General features: G+C 39.9%; 2 protein-coding genes across 3 annotated transcripts in view; one reads left to right on the forward strand and one right to left on the reverse strand.

Annotated features, from left to right (window-relative positions):
• The window catches only part of ADAM23 (ADAM metallopeptidase domain 23), a gene marked incomplete at both ends in the record, with an annotated part of 161994 nt that overhangs the window by 135101 nt on the left and 11633 nt on the right, over positions 1–15260 (reverse strand). The gene's annotated exons all lie outside the window — the stretch shown is intronic.
• Positions 8005–8637, forward strand: LOC309825425 (large ribosomal subunit protein eL15-like; the record flags this gene model as incomplete). Its single annotated transcript, XM_082658968.1, has 1 exon — positions 8005–8637. Exon 1 carries the CDS (start codon positions 8023–8025, stop codon positions 8635–8637), a length of 615 nt encoding a protein of 204 aa, XP_082515094.1. The 5' UTR covers positions 8005–8022.

Here is a 15260-nt window from a genome sequence, read left to right on the forward strand (position 1 = left end):
AATAAACTCAAAATGGATTAAAGATCTAAATGTAAGTACAAACACTATAATACTCTTAGAGGAAAACACAGGTAGAATGCTCTATGACATAAATCATAGCAAGATCCTTTTGGACCCACCTCCTAGGGAAATGGAAATAAAAACAAAAATAAACGAATGGGACCTAATGAAACTTAAATGCTTTTGCACAGCAAAGGAAACCATAAACAAGACGAAAAGACAACACTTAGAATGGGAGAAAATATTTGCAAATGAAGCAACTGACAGAGGATTAATCTCCAAAGTATACAAGCAGCTCATGCAGCTCAATATCAAAAAAACAAACAACCAAATCCAAAAATGGGCTGAAGACCTAAATAGACATTTCTCCAAAGAAGATATACAGGTTGCCAACAAACACATGAAAGGATGCTCAACATCACTAATCATTAGAGAAATGCAAATCAAAACCATAATGAGGTATCACCTCACACCGGTCAGAATGGCCATCATCAAAAAATCTACAAACAATAAATGCTGGAGAGGGTTGGAGAAAAGGGAACCCTCTTGCACTGTTGGTGGGAATGTAAATTGATACAGCCACTATGGAGAACAGTATGGAGGTTCCTCAAAAATCTAAACATAGAACTACCATACAACCCAGCAATCCCACTGCTGGGCATATACCCTGAGAAAACCATAATTCAAAAAGAGTCATGTACAACAATGTTCATTGTAGCTCTATTTACAATAGCCAGGACATGAAAGCAACCTAAGTGTCCATTGACAGATGAATGGATAAAGAAGATGTGGCACATATATACAATGGAATATTACTCAGCCATAAAAGGAAACGAAATTGAGTTATTTGTAGTGAAGTGGATGGGCTTAGAGTCTGTCATACAGAGTGAAGCAAGTCAGAAGAAGAAAAATAAATACCGTATGCTAACACATATATATGGAATGTAAAAAAAATAATAATAATAATGGTTCTGAAGAACCTAGGGGCAGGACAGGAATAAAGATGCAGACATAGAGAATGGACTTGAGGACACGGGGAGGGGGAAGGGCAAGCTGGTACGAAGTGAGAGCGTGGCATGGACATATATACACTACCAAATGTAAAATAGATAGCTAGTGGGAAGCAGCCGCATAGCACAGGGAGATCAGCTCGGTGCTTTGTGACCACCTAGAGAGGTGGGATAGGGAAGGTGAGAGGGAGACGCAAGAGAGAGCGTATATGGGGCTGTATGTATATGTATAGCTGATTCACTTTGTTATACAGCAGAAACTAACACACCATTGTAAAGCAATAATACTCCAATAAAGATGTTAAAAAAAAAAAGAAGTCCAAGAACATCATTTTCATATGTCTTGTATATATGTGTTAAAATTACAAAAGAATGATTAACAAATGAGGATGTTAGTTCTTTAACAAACCACACGGGTTAAAAGCATTAATGTATCTATATTAAGTATTCCTAAGAAACAATACAATGCTTATCATTGATTTCCCAAAAGTCATCTTCATATTCAGAAAGTCGTGCTATCTTAACTACTTTTAATATTTCAAACTGGTCACTGCTTTTAGGTATACATTGTCATATACCTCATTTTAGAAATTTTTAAAGGTATACACCTCGTGATTTTAATTTTCTAACTGTATCTACCATCTTAGGGGCCTAATCTTTTTTTTTTTATTGGATTTTTCTTCTCTTTATTAACAGGAAACATTTAGCCCATTTTCTCAATTTCTTAATTCCCCTGGAGAATTAAAACATACAACTTCTAAATATTTCTCTTTTTTATTTTTAACCATTTTTTAAATCGAAGTATAGCTAATTTACAAAGTTGCATTAGCTTCAGCTGTACAGCAAAGTGATTCAGTTATTTATATGTATCTTATATATATGTGTGTGTGTGTGTATATATATATTCTTTTTCAGATTCTTTTTCTATTATAGGTTATTACAAGACATTGAATATAGTTCCCTGTGCTATACAGTAGGTCCTTGTTGTTTATCTATTTTATACATAGTAGTGTGTATATGTTAATCCCAAACTCATACTTTATTTCCCCCTCACCAACCCCCACTATCCCCTCTGGTAACCATAAGTTTGTTTTCTATGTCTGTGAGTCTATTTCTGTTTTGTAAGTTCATTTATATCGTTTTTTTTAGATTTCACATATAAGTGATATTATATTATATTTGTCTTTGTCTGACTTACTTTACTTAATATAATAATCTCTAGGTCCACCCATGTTGCTGCAAATGGCATTATTTCATTCTTTACTATGGCTAATATTCCATTGTATATACGTACCACATCTTCTTCATCCATTCATCTGTCAATGGACACTTAGGTTGTTTCCATGTCTTGGCTATTGTAAATAGTGCTGCTATGAACATTGGGGTGCATGTATCTTTGCGAATTACAGTTTTCTTTGGATACGTATTCAGGAGTGGGATTGCAGGATCATATGGTAACTATTTTTAGTTTTTAAAAGAACCTCCATACTGTTCCGTAGTGGCTGCACCAATTTACACTTAGGCGTTTAACCTTAAATTGCAGAAATTAAGGTATATCCCCCATCCTACTAAATAATGTAGATTTCTCAAAGTCTCTAATCAATTTAGTAATTAAAGTTCATATTGCAAAATCTAGGAATGAAAAGACTCAAGATCATTGTACAAATCTCTTCATTCCTACATCTTTTCCTTGGGCTGCTACTTAAGTTAGTAAATGACAGAAAGTAGACGTTTCCTCAACATACTTTTTTTAAAATCACAACGCTTCTACTCCAATACTGCCAAACAATAAGAAGTAAAGCAATTTTTATGATTTTATTTTATTTCAATTATAGTTATATCAAGTGACTTTTTTTTAACCTGAAATAAGCAAATAACTACATCAGGGCAGTATTTAATTAGTCATGACTAGCTAGGGCACAATGTTAGTACTACTTGATAAGTAGTCCAAAATAAAAACTGCTTACAGAATATGAAATTTTTTCCTAAAATATGACTATAATAAATTTAACACTTTCATTTTAGCCCCCCAAAAAGCCATTTAAATTGACTTCAAATCCTTCTTTGTGCCTTCCATTCCAGTTAACACTAAATTAGCCAGTTTCTCGCAAAATAAAAGTTATAGAATCTGCAAGAATGTTGTAGTACTTACATCAAGGCAGCAAAACGAAGTTTGCCAGCTCAGTGTGCAACCAGATTTATGTAGGAAGAGCATATATGTTAAGGGACAGAAAGATAATAGTTCCCATTTTCCTAACCTGTAGGTTGACAAGTTCTATTACAGGGCCTGCCAACCTCTGCACTATTGACATTTTAGGCTGAGTACATCTTTGATGTGGGTTGGGGTTGGGGGCTGTCCTGTACACAGTGGTATGTTTGGCAGCATCCCTGGCCTCTACCCACGAGATGCCAGTAGCATCCCATCCCCATCTCGACATCCAAAAATATCTCCCGACATTGTTAAATGTCCCCTGGGGAATGTAAAACTGTCCATGATTGAGAACCCTTGATCTATATGTTCAGTAGATATAAGAATATACATAGATTCCTCTAGATGTGTTGCCTTTACACAAAATGTAACCTTAATTTCAAAGCTCACTGTCAATTGTCACCAAAGCCCTTGAAACAAAACAACAGGAAGCAACAAGTACCATCAGAAAAGGGGAGTATGGTTCTCTCAAAAGTTAAAGGTTATCCACCTGATAAGAAGCAAATTCTTAAAAATTTGTACCCATAAAAATCCCCCCAAATTAAACTATAGGCTTAAATCTGTTAAATGAGCTCATATGTATTCTTCAAAAAAATGAAGAAAGAAATACTGCAACTATCTGCACACTCCAGAAATTTGATCTTTTAAAAGGTTGCCTAATGTTGGGGTTTTTTTTCCTTCCAAAGTGGCAGCTTCTTATTATCTTTTGAAATGTCATTTGGTGACTCAAAAGAAAACAACTGTAATTTAAACAGCAAGAAATGAGGGGGAAAAAGTCCGTATGTGGCCTCTGTTCGGAAGTTACTAAGCTGTCTTTCCATGATTTTAATGTAATATGCTTTCTCCAGGGGTGTAAACCCCAGGTCTCTAAATATCATTTATATGTTGGTGGCTCCCACATTTCCATCGTATCCTGACCTGCCCCTGAGGCCAGGGCCAACTCACCCATCAACTTATCTGCATGATGACCAACTGTCCACTTGAAGGGGACAGGTTCAGTTTTCTCTTAGCCTCCTTTCCTCCCCAGCCTTTCCCATATTGGGAAATAGTAGCACTATTCCCCAGGAAAAAGCCTTATTGTCATTCTTGACTCCTATATTAATTTCCTATTACTGCTGTAACAAATTTCTATGATTTTGTTACTTAAGACAATACAAATAATTTTCTTACACTTCTGGAGGTCAAAAGTCCAAAATCAAAGTCTAGAGCCTAAACTGAAGGTGTCAGCAGGGCAGTTTCTCAGGGAGGGCTCTAAGAGAAAATCTGTTTCCTTACCTTTTCCCGCTCCTAGAGGCTGCCTGTATTCCGTGGCTTGTGGATTGTACACAAATATTGAAGAAGTCTATTCTAGCAGACCCAACCTGACTGAAAATCCAGATATAGAAATGTTTACAGACAGGAGAAGCTTCGTAGACCAGGGACTCTGAAAGGCTGAGTATGTAGTAGTAATTCATCAGGAAGCCTTAGAAGTGGAAGCCCTCCTTCCGGGTACATCTGTCCAAGAGGCAGAGCTCATAGCCCTCAAGAGGGCCCTGTGCCTTGGGGCTAAAGAAAAGGTCACCATTTATACTGATTCTAAGTATGCCTTCTCTGTCGTGCATGCACATGGGGCCATATGGAAAGAGAGGGGTCTAACTAACATCAAGAAGAAAAGAAGTTAAACACGCGGAGGAGATACTGGCCTGAATAGGCTCTGTTATAATGATGGAAGAAGTAGCCATAGTACATTGCCTGGGCCCCCAAAAGACTGATAGTTATATAGCTAAAGGAAATAATTTGGCTGATCAGGGCACAAAACAGGCAGCCAGACCAAAAATCCCCATCCTAAGGCCCTAGCACTCATTCCACGTGGAGACCTATCCCTGTTTAAACCTCAGTGTTGGGAAATGGATCTAGAGAAAGCAGACGAAGGGGAATTTCACGCTGACTTGAGACTAAGATGATCAGTACCAAACAACCAAAGAAGGCTGGATTTATAATGAACAGGGACTAGTGCTTATACCTGAGCATTTAATGGAAAGAGTTATTACCCATCTACATCAAGGAAACCATTAGGGGCGTGACCTAACCAATCACTGGCTACAGAAGTTTATTTTTTGGTCCACAAATGCAAAGGACCAACGAAAGGGTAATACAAAATTGCCTGATCCGGCCAGAAACAATCCAAAAAGCAGTCCGCCCCCAGTAATAAAAGGGGTGCAAAACCAAGGGACAGAACCAGGAGATGGTTGGCAAATAGACTTGACTGTTATGCCCAAAGCCATGAGAAATTACAGATATTTGCTGGTATTTGTAGACACCTTCACAGGACTCATTAAATTTTGTATTTGTTGTCTGTCTCATATATTTAAAAGGCCTCCCCACACGCATGATGATTGCCTAAGACTTAAGAGTTCAAGGTGGGACTTGTGAATATTTACAATTAAGTGCAAAACACTTTCATTCCTCTTATGAAAATCCATGCTCCTAATCAGCAGGAAGAGCCTAGAGTGATATCACCCTATTTCCTTCAAGATTGAGGAATGTGTAAAGAAATAGGGAGAAATTGAAACAGCACATAAAACACTGACCAGCTTAAAATGGCTTTGCTTCCTTAAAACAGGTTGTTGATTGTTTAAACCTGTAGTTATTTTACAGAGACAGCACTGTGCATGTGCAAGACGGGAACCCACGGCTCCAGGATGACCCCGGAACGAAGAATCTTGAGTTTGCAAAACTCAAAGAATAGAAATGTTGCCACTGGAGTCCTTTACAAAGTGAGAAGTCCTTCAAGGAGGAAAATCGGCTTCCGGATGGACTGATTTGAGACTAGCCAATCAGCTTTTGCCAAGTTCGCCCTTAAATTTTGCCCTGAACCCTGGATGGGAGACACAGATTTGAGTCCTGCTTTCTGTCCCCTTGCTGGTCAACCTCGCAATAAAGCTCTTTCTTTCCTCCAAAGCCAGCGCCATAGTACTGGCTTCTGTACACGTCGGGCAGCCGGCTTGGTAACAATCCTTCCTCGCATCTCTCCAACCTCTGTTTCCGTCATGACATCTCCTTCTCTGACTCTGACTGCTGTAAGGACCCTGTGATGACACTGCCCACTCAAATATTCCAGGATAAACTCCCCATCTCAAGATCTTTAACTTAATCACATCTACAAAGTCTATTCTGCCATGTGAAATATTGTGATTTATAAGAAATATGTATATTTGGTCAGATGACCAAAATATATTTTCATATATATTTGATCTTCATCCACAGTTCCTGGCTCACAGCTCCCTGGGAATTTCCTGGGCAATAAGAGCAACAGGAGAACATTTTGTCATAATATTTGGTCTCTGTCCTTAGTTCCTGAAAGTACTTCAGAGCCATAAAGGTGTCCTGTTATTCATAACAAGCCCTTTTTCACCACAACTAAGTTTTTGTTAATGAGATGACTTTTGGAAAGCACCTAAGGATGGGGGCTGGCTGCTGGGGAACCAACCTTGAAGGGAGAGTTGGAACTTTCAGTTCCACCCTTTGACCTCTGGGGAAGGGAGAGAGGCTGGAGGTTCAATGGCCAATGATTTCATCAACAAGTCCTATGCAATGAAGCCTCCATAAAAACAACAGGAAAAGGAGGTTCAGAGAGCTTCTGGGTTGGTGAACACACGGAGATTCGGGGAGAGTGGTGTGCTCAGAGAGGGCATAAAGGCTCCACACCCTTTCCCCATACCTTGCCCTCTGTATCTCTTCTGTGTAGCTGTTCCTGAGTTGTATGCTTTTATAATAAACCAGTGATCTAGTAAGCAAAATGTCTCTCTGAGTTCTGTGAGTTGCTCTAAGCAAATTAATAGAACCCAAGGAGGAGGTCATGGGAACCTCTTTTTTTTTTATTTTATTTTTTTATTTTTTGCGGTACGTGGGCCTCTCACTGTTGTGGCCTCTCCCGTTGCGGAGCACAGGCTCCGGACACGCAGGCTCAGCAGCCATGGCTCACGGGCCCAGCCACTCCACGGCATGTGCGATCCTCCCGGACTGGGGCACGAACCCGTGTCCGCTGCATCGGCAGGCGGATTCTCAACCACTGCGCCACCAGGGAAGCCCTGGGAACCTCTTATTTATAGCCAGTCAGTCAGAAGCACAGGTGATAACCTGGGTTTGCAACTGGCATCTAAAGTGGGGGGGAGAGGGACAGTCCTTTAGGACCGAGCCCTTAGCTTGTGGGATCTGACACTAACTCCAGGTAAATAATGTCAGAACTGAGTTGCAGTCTCAGATACCCTGCTGGTGTCCTGAGAATTGCTTGCTGCTTTGGGAAACCTCCTCCACACATTAGAATCTGGTGATCAGAACCACCTTTTACCACCACGTAAGGTAACATATTCACAGTTTCTGGGATTAGGATGTGGACATCTTTGGGAGGCCATCATTCTGTCTGCCATGATTCCTCTCCTTTTCTAACTCACCCATCCCACCACATCATCAACAATCTGGAGGCTCCACCCCTAAAATATACCCCAAATCAACTACTTCCCTGTAATTCCTCTGCTACCATCAGTGCAGGGCCACACAGACTCTGCCCTGGACAACTGTGAGCATCTCTTAACTGGTCCCCTTGCTGCCACTCTTGCCCCTCTGCAGTCCATCTATAAAGCTGCCAGAATGATCTTCTTAAAATATAAATCATGTAATGTGATTGCCTTGTTTAAAACTCATCAGTGGTTTCCCACTATAACCTGAACAAAATTCTAATAGATACTTCATCCTCTGGTCCCTTCTCACCTTTAAAATATAATAGAGCCTTTCCGTTTGGCGGCAGCCATCAGGTGAGCCGAGATGGGCGCTTACAAGTACATCCAGGAGCTATGGAGGAAGAAGCAGTCGGACGTGATGCGCTTTCTGCTCAGGGTGCGCTGCTGGCAGTACCGCCAGCTCTCGGCGCTGCACCGGGCCCTGCGCCCCACCCGGCCCGACAAGGTGCGCAGGCTGGGCTACAAGGCCAAGCAAGGTTATGTGATACATCGCGTTCGCGTGCGCCGCGGAGGCCGCAAACGCCCGGTCCCGAAGGGCGCCACCTACGGCAAGCCCATCCACCATGGCGTCAACCAGCTCAAGTTTGCCCGGAGCCTTCAGTCTGTTGCCGAGGAGCGAGCGGGACGCCACTGTGGGGCCCTGAGGGTCCTGAATACTTACTGGGTGGGTGAAGATTCTACGTACAAACTTTTTGAGGTTATCCTCATTGATCCCTTCCATAAAGCTATCAGAAGAAACCCTGACACCCAGTGGACCACCAAACCAGTCCACAAGCACAGGGAGATGCGGGGGCTGACGTCTGCAGGTAGGAAGAGCCGCGGCCTCGGCAAGGGCCACAAGTTCCACCACACGATCGGTGGTTCTCGCCGCGCAGCCTGGAGAAGGCACCATACTCTCCAGCTCCACCGCTACCGCTAATATAAGTAATGTTTGTAAAATTCTTACCTAATACACAGTTTAGGACTTCCACGTCTGCTTAAAAGTGGTTTTTAATCTGTTAAAACTAGTTGTCTGTAGATTGCTTCATTGAATGCATTGTCAAATTCTGAAAGGTAAAGTGCAATAATGTTTGAAGATTTTAAGTGATGGTGTGTCTTGTTTCTAATGAGGGAAAAATGCCTTTGTTTTTTGCTTTATTAGGCAGTTGATATGTCCGTGTTTAAAATGCTGTCTGGTAACAATAGATGTAAAATTCTGTAAAAGAGGAGTGCAGAAACTAGCCATGTAGATTTGTTGGTGCATGTGATGCATGCTTTATTGGGGTGCATGCTTTATTGGGGTGCAAGCATGTTGGTGCATGCTTTATTGGGGTGAGGCAATGCTCTGCTGGTTTACTCTAAAGTGGCTGTTTTATGGAGTTTGGTAAGGACAAGCTTTAAATTGGGTTTTCCTTGGGAATGTGAAGGATGTCGTGATCCTTTATCATGGTCATTATGCCGAGAAGTAAAGTTGACTAGGGCCCACGTTTTTAGACTTAATGTGCTATTCCATATGTAACTGCTGCTGCCAAAAGGCGGAAAGTAAAGGAATGCCACCATTTTTTAAGAGAATTGAATAAACCTGTTGCAAGATGTTTCTCTTACAAATTGAAACAAATCCTGGTTAACCTAAATTAAATTGCCTTGGCCTCGATGGTACCACTGAAGTTCCCATAAAAGGTGGGAGCTCCTGGTTCAGTCCCGTGACTGACCTGTAGAATACTTAACTTCATGCAAAATAGTCATGGTATTTACACTAGTGTATATTGAAACTGATGGAAATTGAACATTGGGTATATGAGGAGGGAGTTTTTAACCCTAAGGTTTGTAAGCTAGTGATGCTAGGATTGGGAAATTGGTGTTCATAAGGTCCCTTTCAAGTGTGGGAGGATAGAAGGGGCTTGGATCAAATTTTTAAATGTTTTATTTTTAGTATTAGTTTGTGACCCATTATGAAATGTAAGCCACCTCGGGGAAAATTCGGTTGGTTTTATTTAAACGTAACATTGCTAAGTCTAATCAGTGTTATCTTGGGTCAAGCCACTTTATCCATTCCCATAAGGCTACTAAGAAGAGTCGTGTAGTTGGTGTCAATACAAGTTCAGTTGGTTTCCGAAAAAAAAAAAAAAATAATAATAATAATAATAGAGAAGAAATAATGCAATTTTTTTCCTTCACAAAATTTCTCTCCATCCCTCACTTCCATGGCCTTATATGCTGACAGCAGCTCTTAGCAGCTCATCAAAGGGAGGTACATGTGTTTGAGCTGTCCTTCTGGGTCTCCCCAGACGTAGAAGACAGCAAATTACCATATAATTCTAAACCTATGCCCTCCCTCTCCAAGTCTGTTTTAACTGTACATTCCTGCTAAAACTACCAGAAAAGTTAAAATATATAAGAAATGAAAATCAAGAGATAGAGGGAAGAAAGGAAGGAACACAACACAGTGTAATATATTCTTCACATTTCGTAACAGGCAGACAAAAGATGTCTTAGATTGATGGATCTAAAAATAGTGCAGATAAATTATTTAACATTAAGAGAGCTAAAAATAAAAGCTTTTTTATTCCTTCGGGGAATGATGAGAGAGAGACTTACACTTTTCATTTTATTTTTTATGAACTCTGAATTCTTTGACCATGTAAATAAATATAGTAAAGCAGCTACTAATTTTGCACAAATATTTACACTAATTTTACCCATGAGGCTGTGCATGTTTATATATGCACATTGGTCATCAGTTTTTCACCTACTGTAACATTTCTTCCCTCTGATTCCCAACACTGTTCTTTGGAATTCCCCCACCGGAAACCATCCCACCAAGGACTTCTTGCTAATAAATCAAAGGGCACTATGACCCCACTAGCAACCTCTCTGTGGAAAATTGTTCCTAGGCCCTCTTCTGCCTCTATTTCCCAAAAGCTCTTTCCTCCCTGAATCACCTCACACCAACTACTTCTGGAGCCAGCTATTCTTCTCACACTTTCAAATAATGAGTCTACACTTTATAATTCCTAGTCTTTTTCCAACATGCCAGAATCTCAGGAAGCTGCTACTCCAAAAATGCAGGCATTGCTTGTGATAATAAACAATCCCTAATTCAACCACCAGTGTACGTATTTCATTGCCTCTTATGAACGCCCAGTCACCTCTCATTGGAGGATATTTAACAGAATTTTAGGATCAATAAAGGGTTGGAGAGAACAAACTCACCCACATCAAAATAGTCTGAGATATAAAAATGCAAACCACTGGACCCCATACAGACCTACTAACTCAAAATGTTTTCAACAACCTCCCCAGGTAGTTCCCATGCACACAAAAGTTTGAGATTCCCCAAATCAACCCAATCTAATTATTTCTGAAATGAAGAAAGTTAAATCCAGAGAGTAAATGACTTGTCCAAAATTGCCCACTTAATATGCAACCAATTCATTATTCTAGTCATACATATTCTGGTACCCTTTTAAAGGAACCTGTGAGATAAAACATGCACTAGAAAGAAACTACCTCAACATAATAAAAGCCACATAAGAAAAACCCACAGCTAACATCATACTCAATTAAGAAAAACTGAAAGCTTTTCGTCTAAGACCAGGAACAAGACAAACATGCCCACTTTTGCCACTTCTACTCAACATAGTACTGGAAGTCCTAGCCGGAACAATTAGTCAAGAAAAAGAAATAAAAGGCATGAAAACTGGGGGGGTGGGGGGAGGAAAGACATAAAATTATCACGGTTTATAGATGACAGGATCTTATATAAAGAAACCCTAAAGATTCCACTAAAAAAACATCCTATTAGAACTAATAAATGAATTCAGCAAAGTTGAAGGATATAAAAAGCAACACGGAAAACTTAGTTTCATTTTTATACACTAACAATGCAAAATCGTAAAAGGAAATAAAGACAGCAATTCTATTTACAATAGCATCAAAAAGAAAAAGTACTTAGGAATAAACTTAACCAAGAAGGTGAAAGACTTGAACTCTGAAACTCTAAAACATTGATAAAAGAAATTAAATAAAACACAAATAAATGGAAAGACACCCCATATTCATGGACTGGAAGATGTCAGTGCTACCCACAGTAGTATTGTTAAGATGTCAGTACTACCCAAAGCAATCTACAGATTCAGTGCAATCCCTGAATTAAAATCCCAATGATATTTTTGCATGAATTGAAAAATCCATCCTAAAATTCATATGGAATCTCAAGGGACCCTGAATAGTCAAAACAATCTTGGAAAAGAACAAAGGTGGAGGTCTCACACTTCCTGATTTCAAATTTTACTACCAAGATACAGTAATCAAAACAGTATGATAGTGATATAAAGATAGACATAAAGACCAATGGACTAAAGAGCCCAGAAATAAACCCTCACATATATGGTCAAATGATTTTCAGTGAGGGTGCCAAGACCATTCAACAGGAAAAGGACAGTCTTTTCAACAAATGGTGATGGAAGAAAAACTGGATATCCACATGAAAAAATAAATGAAGCTGGACCCTTACACCATATACAAAAATTAATTAAAAGTGAATCAAGCGCTTAAACATAAGCCTTAAAACTATAGAACTCTTAGAAGAAAATATAGGGGAAAAGCTTAATGACACTGGATTTTGCAATGATTTCTTGGCTATGACACCAAAAGCACAGGCAACAGAAGAAAAAAATAGATAAGTTGAACTTCATCAAAATTCAGAACTGGGCTTCCCTGGTGGCGCAGTGGTTGAGAGTCCGTCTGCCAATGCAGGGGACACGGGTTCGTGCCCTGGTCCGGGAAGATCCCACATGCTGCGGAGCGGCTGGGCCCGTGAGCCATGGCTGCTGAGCCTGCGCGTCCAGAGCCTGTGCCCCGCAACAGGAGAGGCCACAACAGTGAGAGGCCCGCATATCACAAAAAAAAAAAAAAAAAATTCAGAACTAAATTTTAAGAGTAAAATATCAACTCACAGAATAAGAGAAAAACATATCTGATAGGGACTGATATTCAGAATATATAAAGAACTCCTAAAACTCAACTAGAAAATAAACAACCTGATTTTCAAATGGGGAAAGAATTGAATGGACATGTCTCCAAGAAAGATATACGAATGGCCATAAAGCAAATGAAAAGGAGTTCAATGTCACTAACCATCAGAAAAATGCAAATCAAAACCATAATAAGATACTATTTCACATCCACTAGGATGGCTGTTATTAAAAAAAAAAAAGTGTTGATATGAATGTGGAGTAATTGGAACTCTTGTGCATTGCTGGTGGGAATGTAAAATAATGCAGCTACTATGGAAAATGTTATGGTCATTCCTCAAAATATTAAGAATAGAATTACCATATAATCCAGCAATTCCACTTCTGGGTATATACCCAAAAGAACTGAATGCAGAGACTCAAACAGATTTTATATATCCATGTTCATAGCAGCATTATTCATAATAGCCAAAGGTGGAACAGCCCAAGTATCCGTCAACAAATGAATGGGTAAACAAAATGTGGCATGTACATAAAATGGAATATTATTCAGCCTTAAAAAGGAAAGAAATTTTGATACATGCTACAACATGGATGAATCCTGAAGCCATTATGCTAAGTGAAATAAGCCAGTTAAGAAAAGACAAATACTTTCTGATTCTAGTTATATTAGGTATCTAAGATAGTCAAATTCACAGAGACAACAAATAAAATGTTGGTTGCCAGAAGCCAGGGAGAGGGAGGAATGGGGAATAAATATTTAATAGGTACAGTTTCAGTTGGAGAAGATGAAAAGCATTCTGGAGATGGACGGTGGTGATAGCTGCACAATAATGTGAATATACTTAATACCCAGAAATGTACACTTAAATGGTTGAAATGGTAAATTTTATGTTATATCTATTTTACCACAATAAAAATGAATTAACATGCAAAAACTGAACTACTCATCTTTCTCTTAAACATTATTTAAAACAAATAAGATTTGTTTTATTCATCTAACAAATAGCAAATCTCAGCTTCCAGCAAAACATCTCCAAATACTCCTTTTGAGCAATTTTCTTCTCAGAGCTCCAGCTTATACCCACCTTTCTGTGATCATCCACTCCCCGTGAAATCCAATGGTTACAGTACAATGTTTCCTTTAGCTCTGATATTAAGAGCTCCCTCCGAAAATTCTGTGAAGACTCCTGTCCACACTATGAAGCTTGTCTTCTTTGGCCTCAAGCAATTTCCCCAGCTAGCAAAGAAAGCACTGCTCTTCATGCAAGTAAAAACTGTGGCACTGCTACAACAGCTATAACCCTTCTCTTATTCAGCCCACTGTCTGCTGACCTCAGAAGCATCATCTATCTTTTCTCAAATAAATAATAAAGTATAATCATTTGACAAGCTATTGACACATCAAAAACATTTTTGCACAGTACAAGGTAATCCTGAACTTGTCACAAGGTCAACAAATATGTTTGGGTGTTATTCTTGTTTTGTGTTTTATTGTTACAATAAAAAAATACTCCATTTTAATTGTATGGTCTATGGTTTGAAAATAGGAAAAATCAAAAAATTTTAATTAAAATGTGAATGGGACAAAGTAGGTAAACCTATTTTTTATAATATTTTTAAGCCATGAGTGAAAGTGATGTTTAAATCTTATTAGTTTTCCTACGTTGTGTGTTTAAACACACAAACATAAAGAGCACTTCCTGCTATCAAGTTAACAACTAGCAGTAGTTTAGTTTTCGTCAGTGACTACATTATGATTAGGAGAGAAAAAAAGTCACTCTGGGGCTTCCCTGGTGGCGCAGTGGTTGAGAGTCCGCCTGCCGATGCAGGGGACACGGGTTCGTGCCCCGGTCCGGGAGGATCCCACATGCCGCGGAGCGGCTGGGCCCGTGAGCCATGGCCGCTGAGCCTATGCGTCCGGAGCCTGTGCTCCGCGACAGGAGAGGCCACAACAGAGAGAGGCCCGCGTACCGCAAAAAAAAAAAAAAAAAGAAAAAGAAAAGTCACTCTGACTGAGATGGGAAGGAAGCTCTTGCAGGTTATTGAGCTGAAGAGTGGCATGATCACAGTTAGTATTTAAAAGAATCACTTTGCCTGAAATGTGTAAAACAAACTAGAGCCAGACTGACAGGAATAGGACAAAAGCAGGGATAAGAGGTAGGAAGATATTTTAATAATACAAGCAAGAGGTAATGGTAGATTAGACCAGGTTGGCAGCAATGGAGACAGTGAGAAATGGTCAGATTCTGAACAGCTCTGAAGGGAGAACCAACAAGATTTCATGGCTTGGGGTGATGCTTAAAAGAAATAGAAGGGTTGAGTCTCTTGAGCTTAGCTGGAAGAAGGATCTTCTATTTACTCAAATGGGAAGGACGTGGAAGGAGCAGGTTGGGGTAGGAGATATTATAATCAAAAGTTCTGTTTTGGGGCTTCCCTGGTGGCGCAGTGGTTGAGAGTCCGCCTGCCGATGCAGGGGACACGGGTTCTTGCCCCGGTCTAGGAGGATCCCACATGCCGCGGAGTGGCTGCGCCCGTGAGCCATGGCCGCTGAGCCTGCGCGTCCGGAGCCTGTGCTCCGCAACGG

This window comes from Grampus griseus, assembly GCF_964374135.1.
Source record: "Grampus griseus genome assembly, chromosome: 7".
In the NCBI taxonomy this organism is placed as follows: Eukaryota; Metazoa; Chordata; class Mammalia; order Artiodactyla; family Delphinidae; genus Grampus; species Grampus griseus.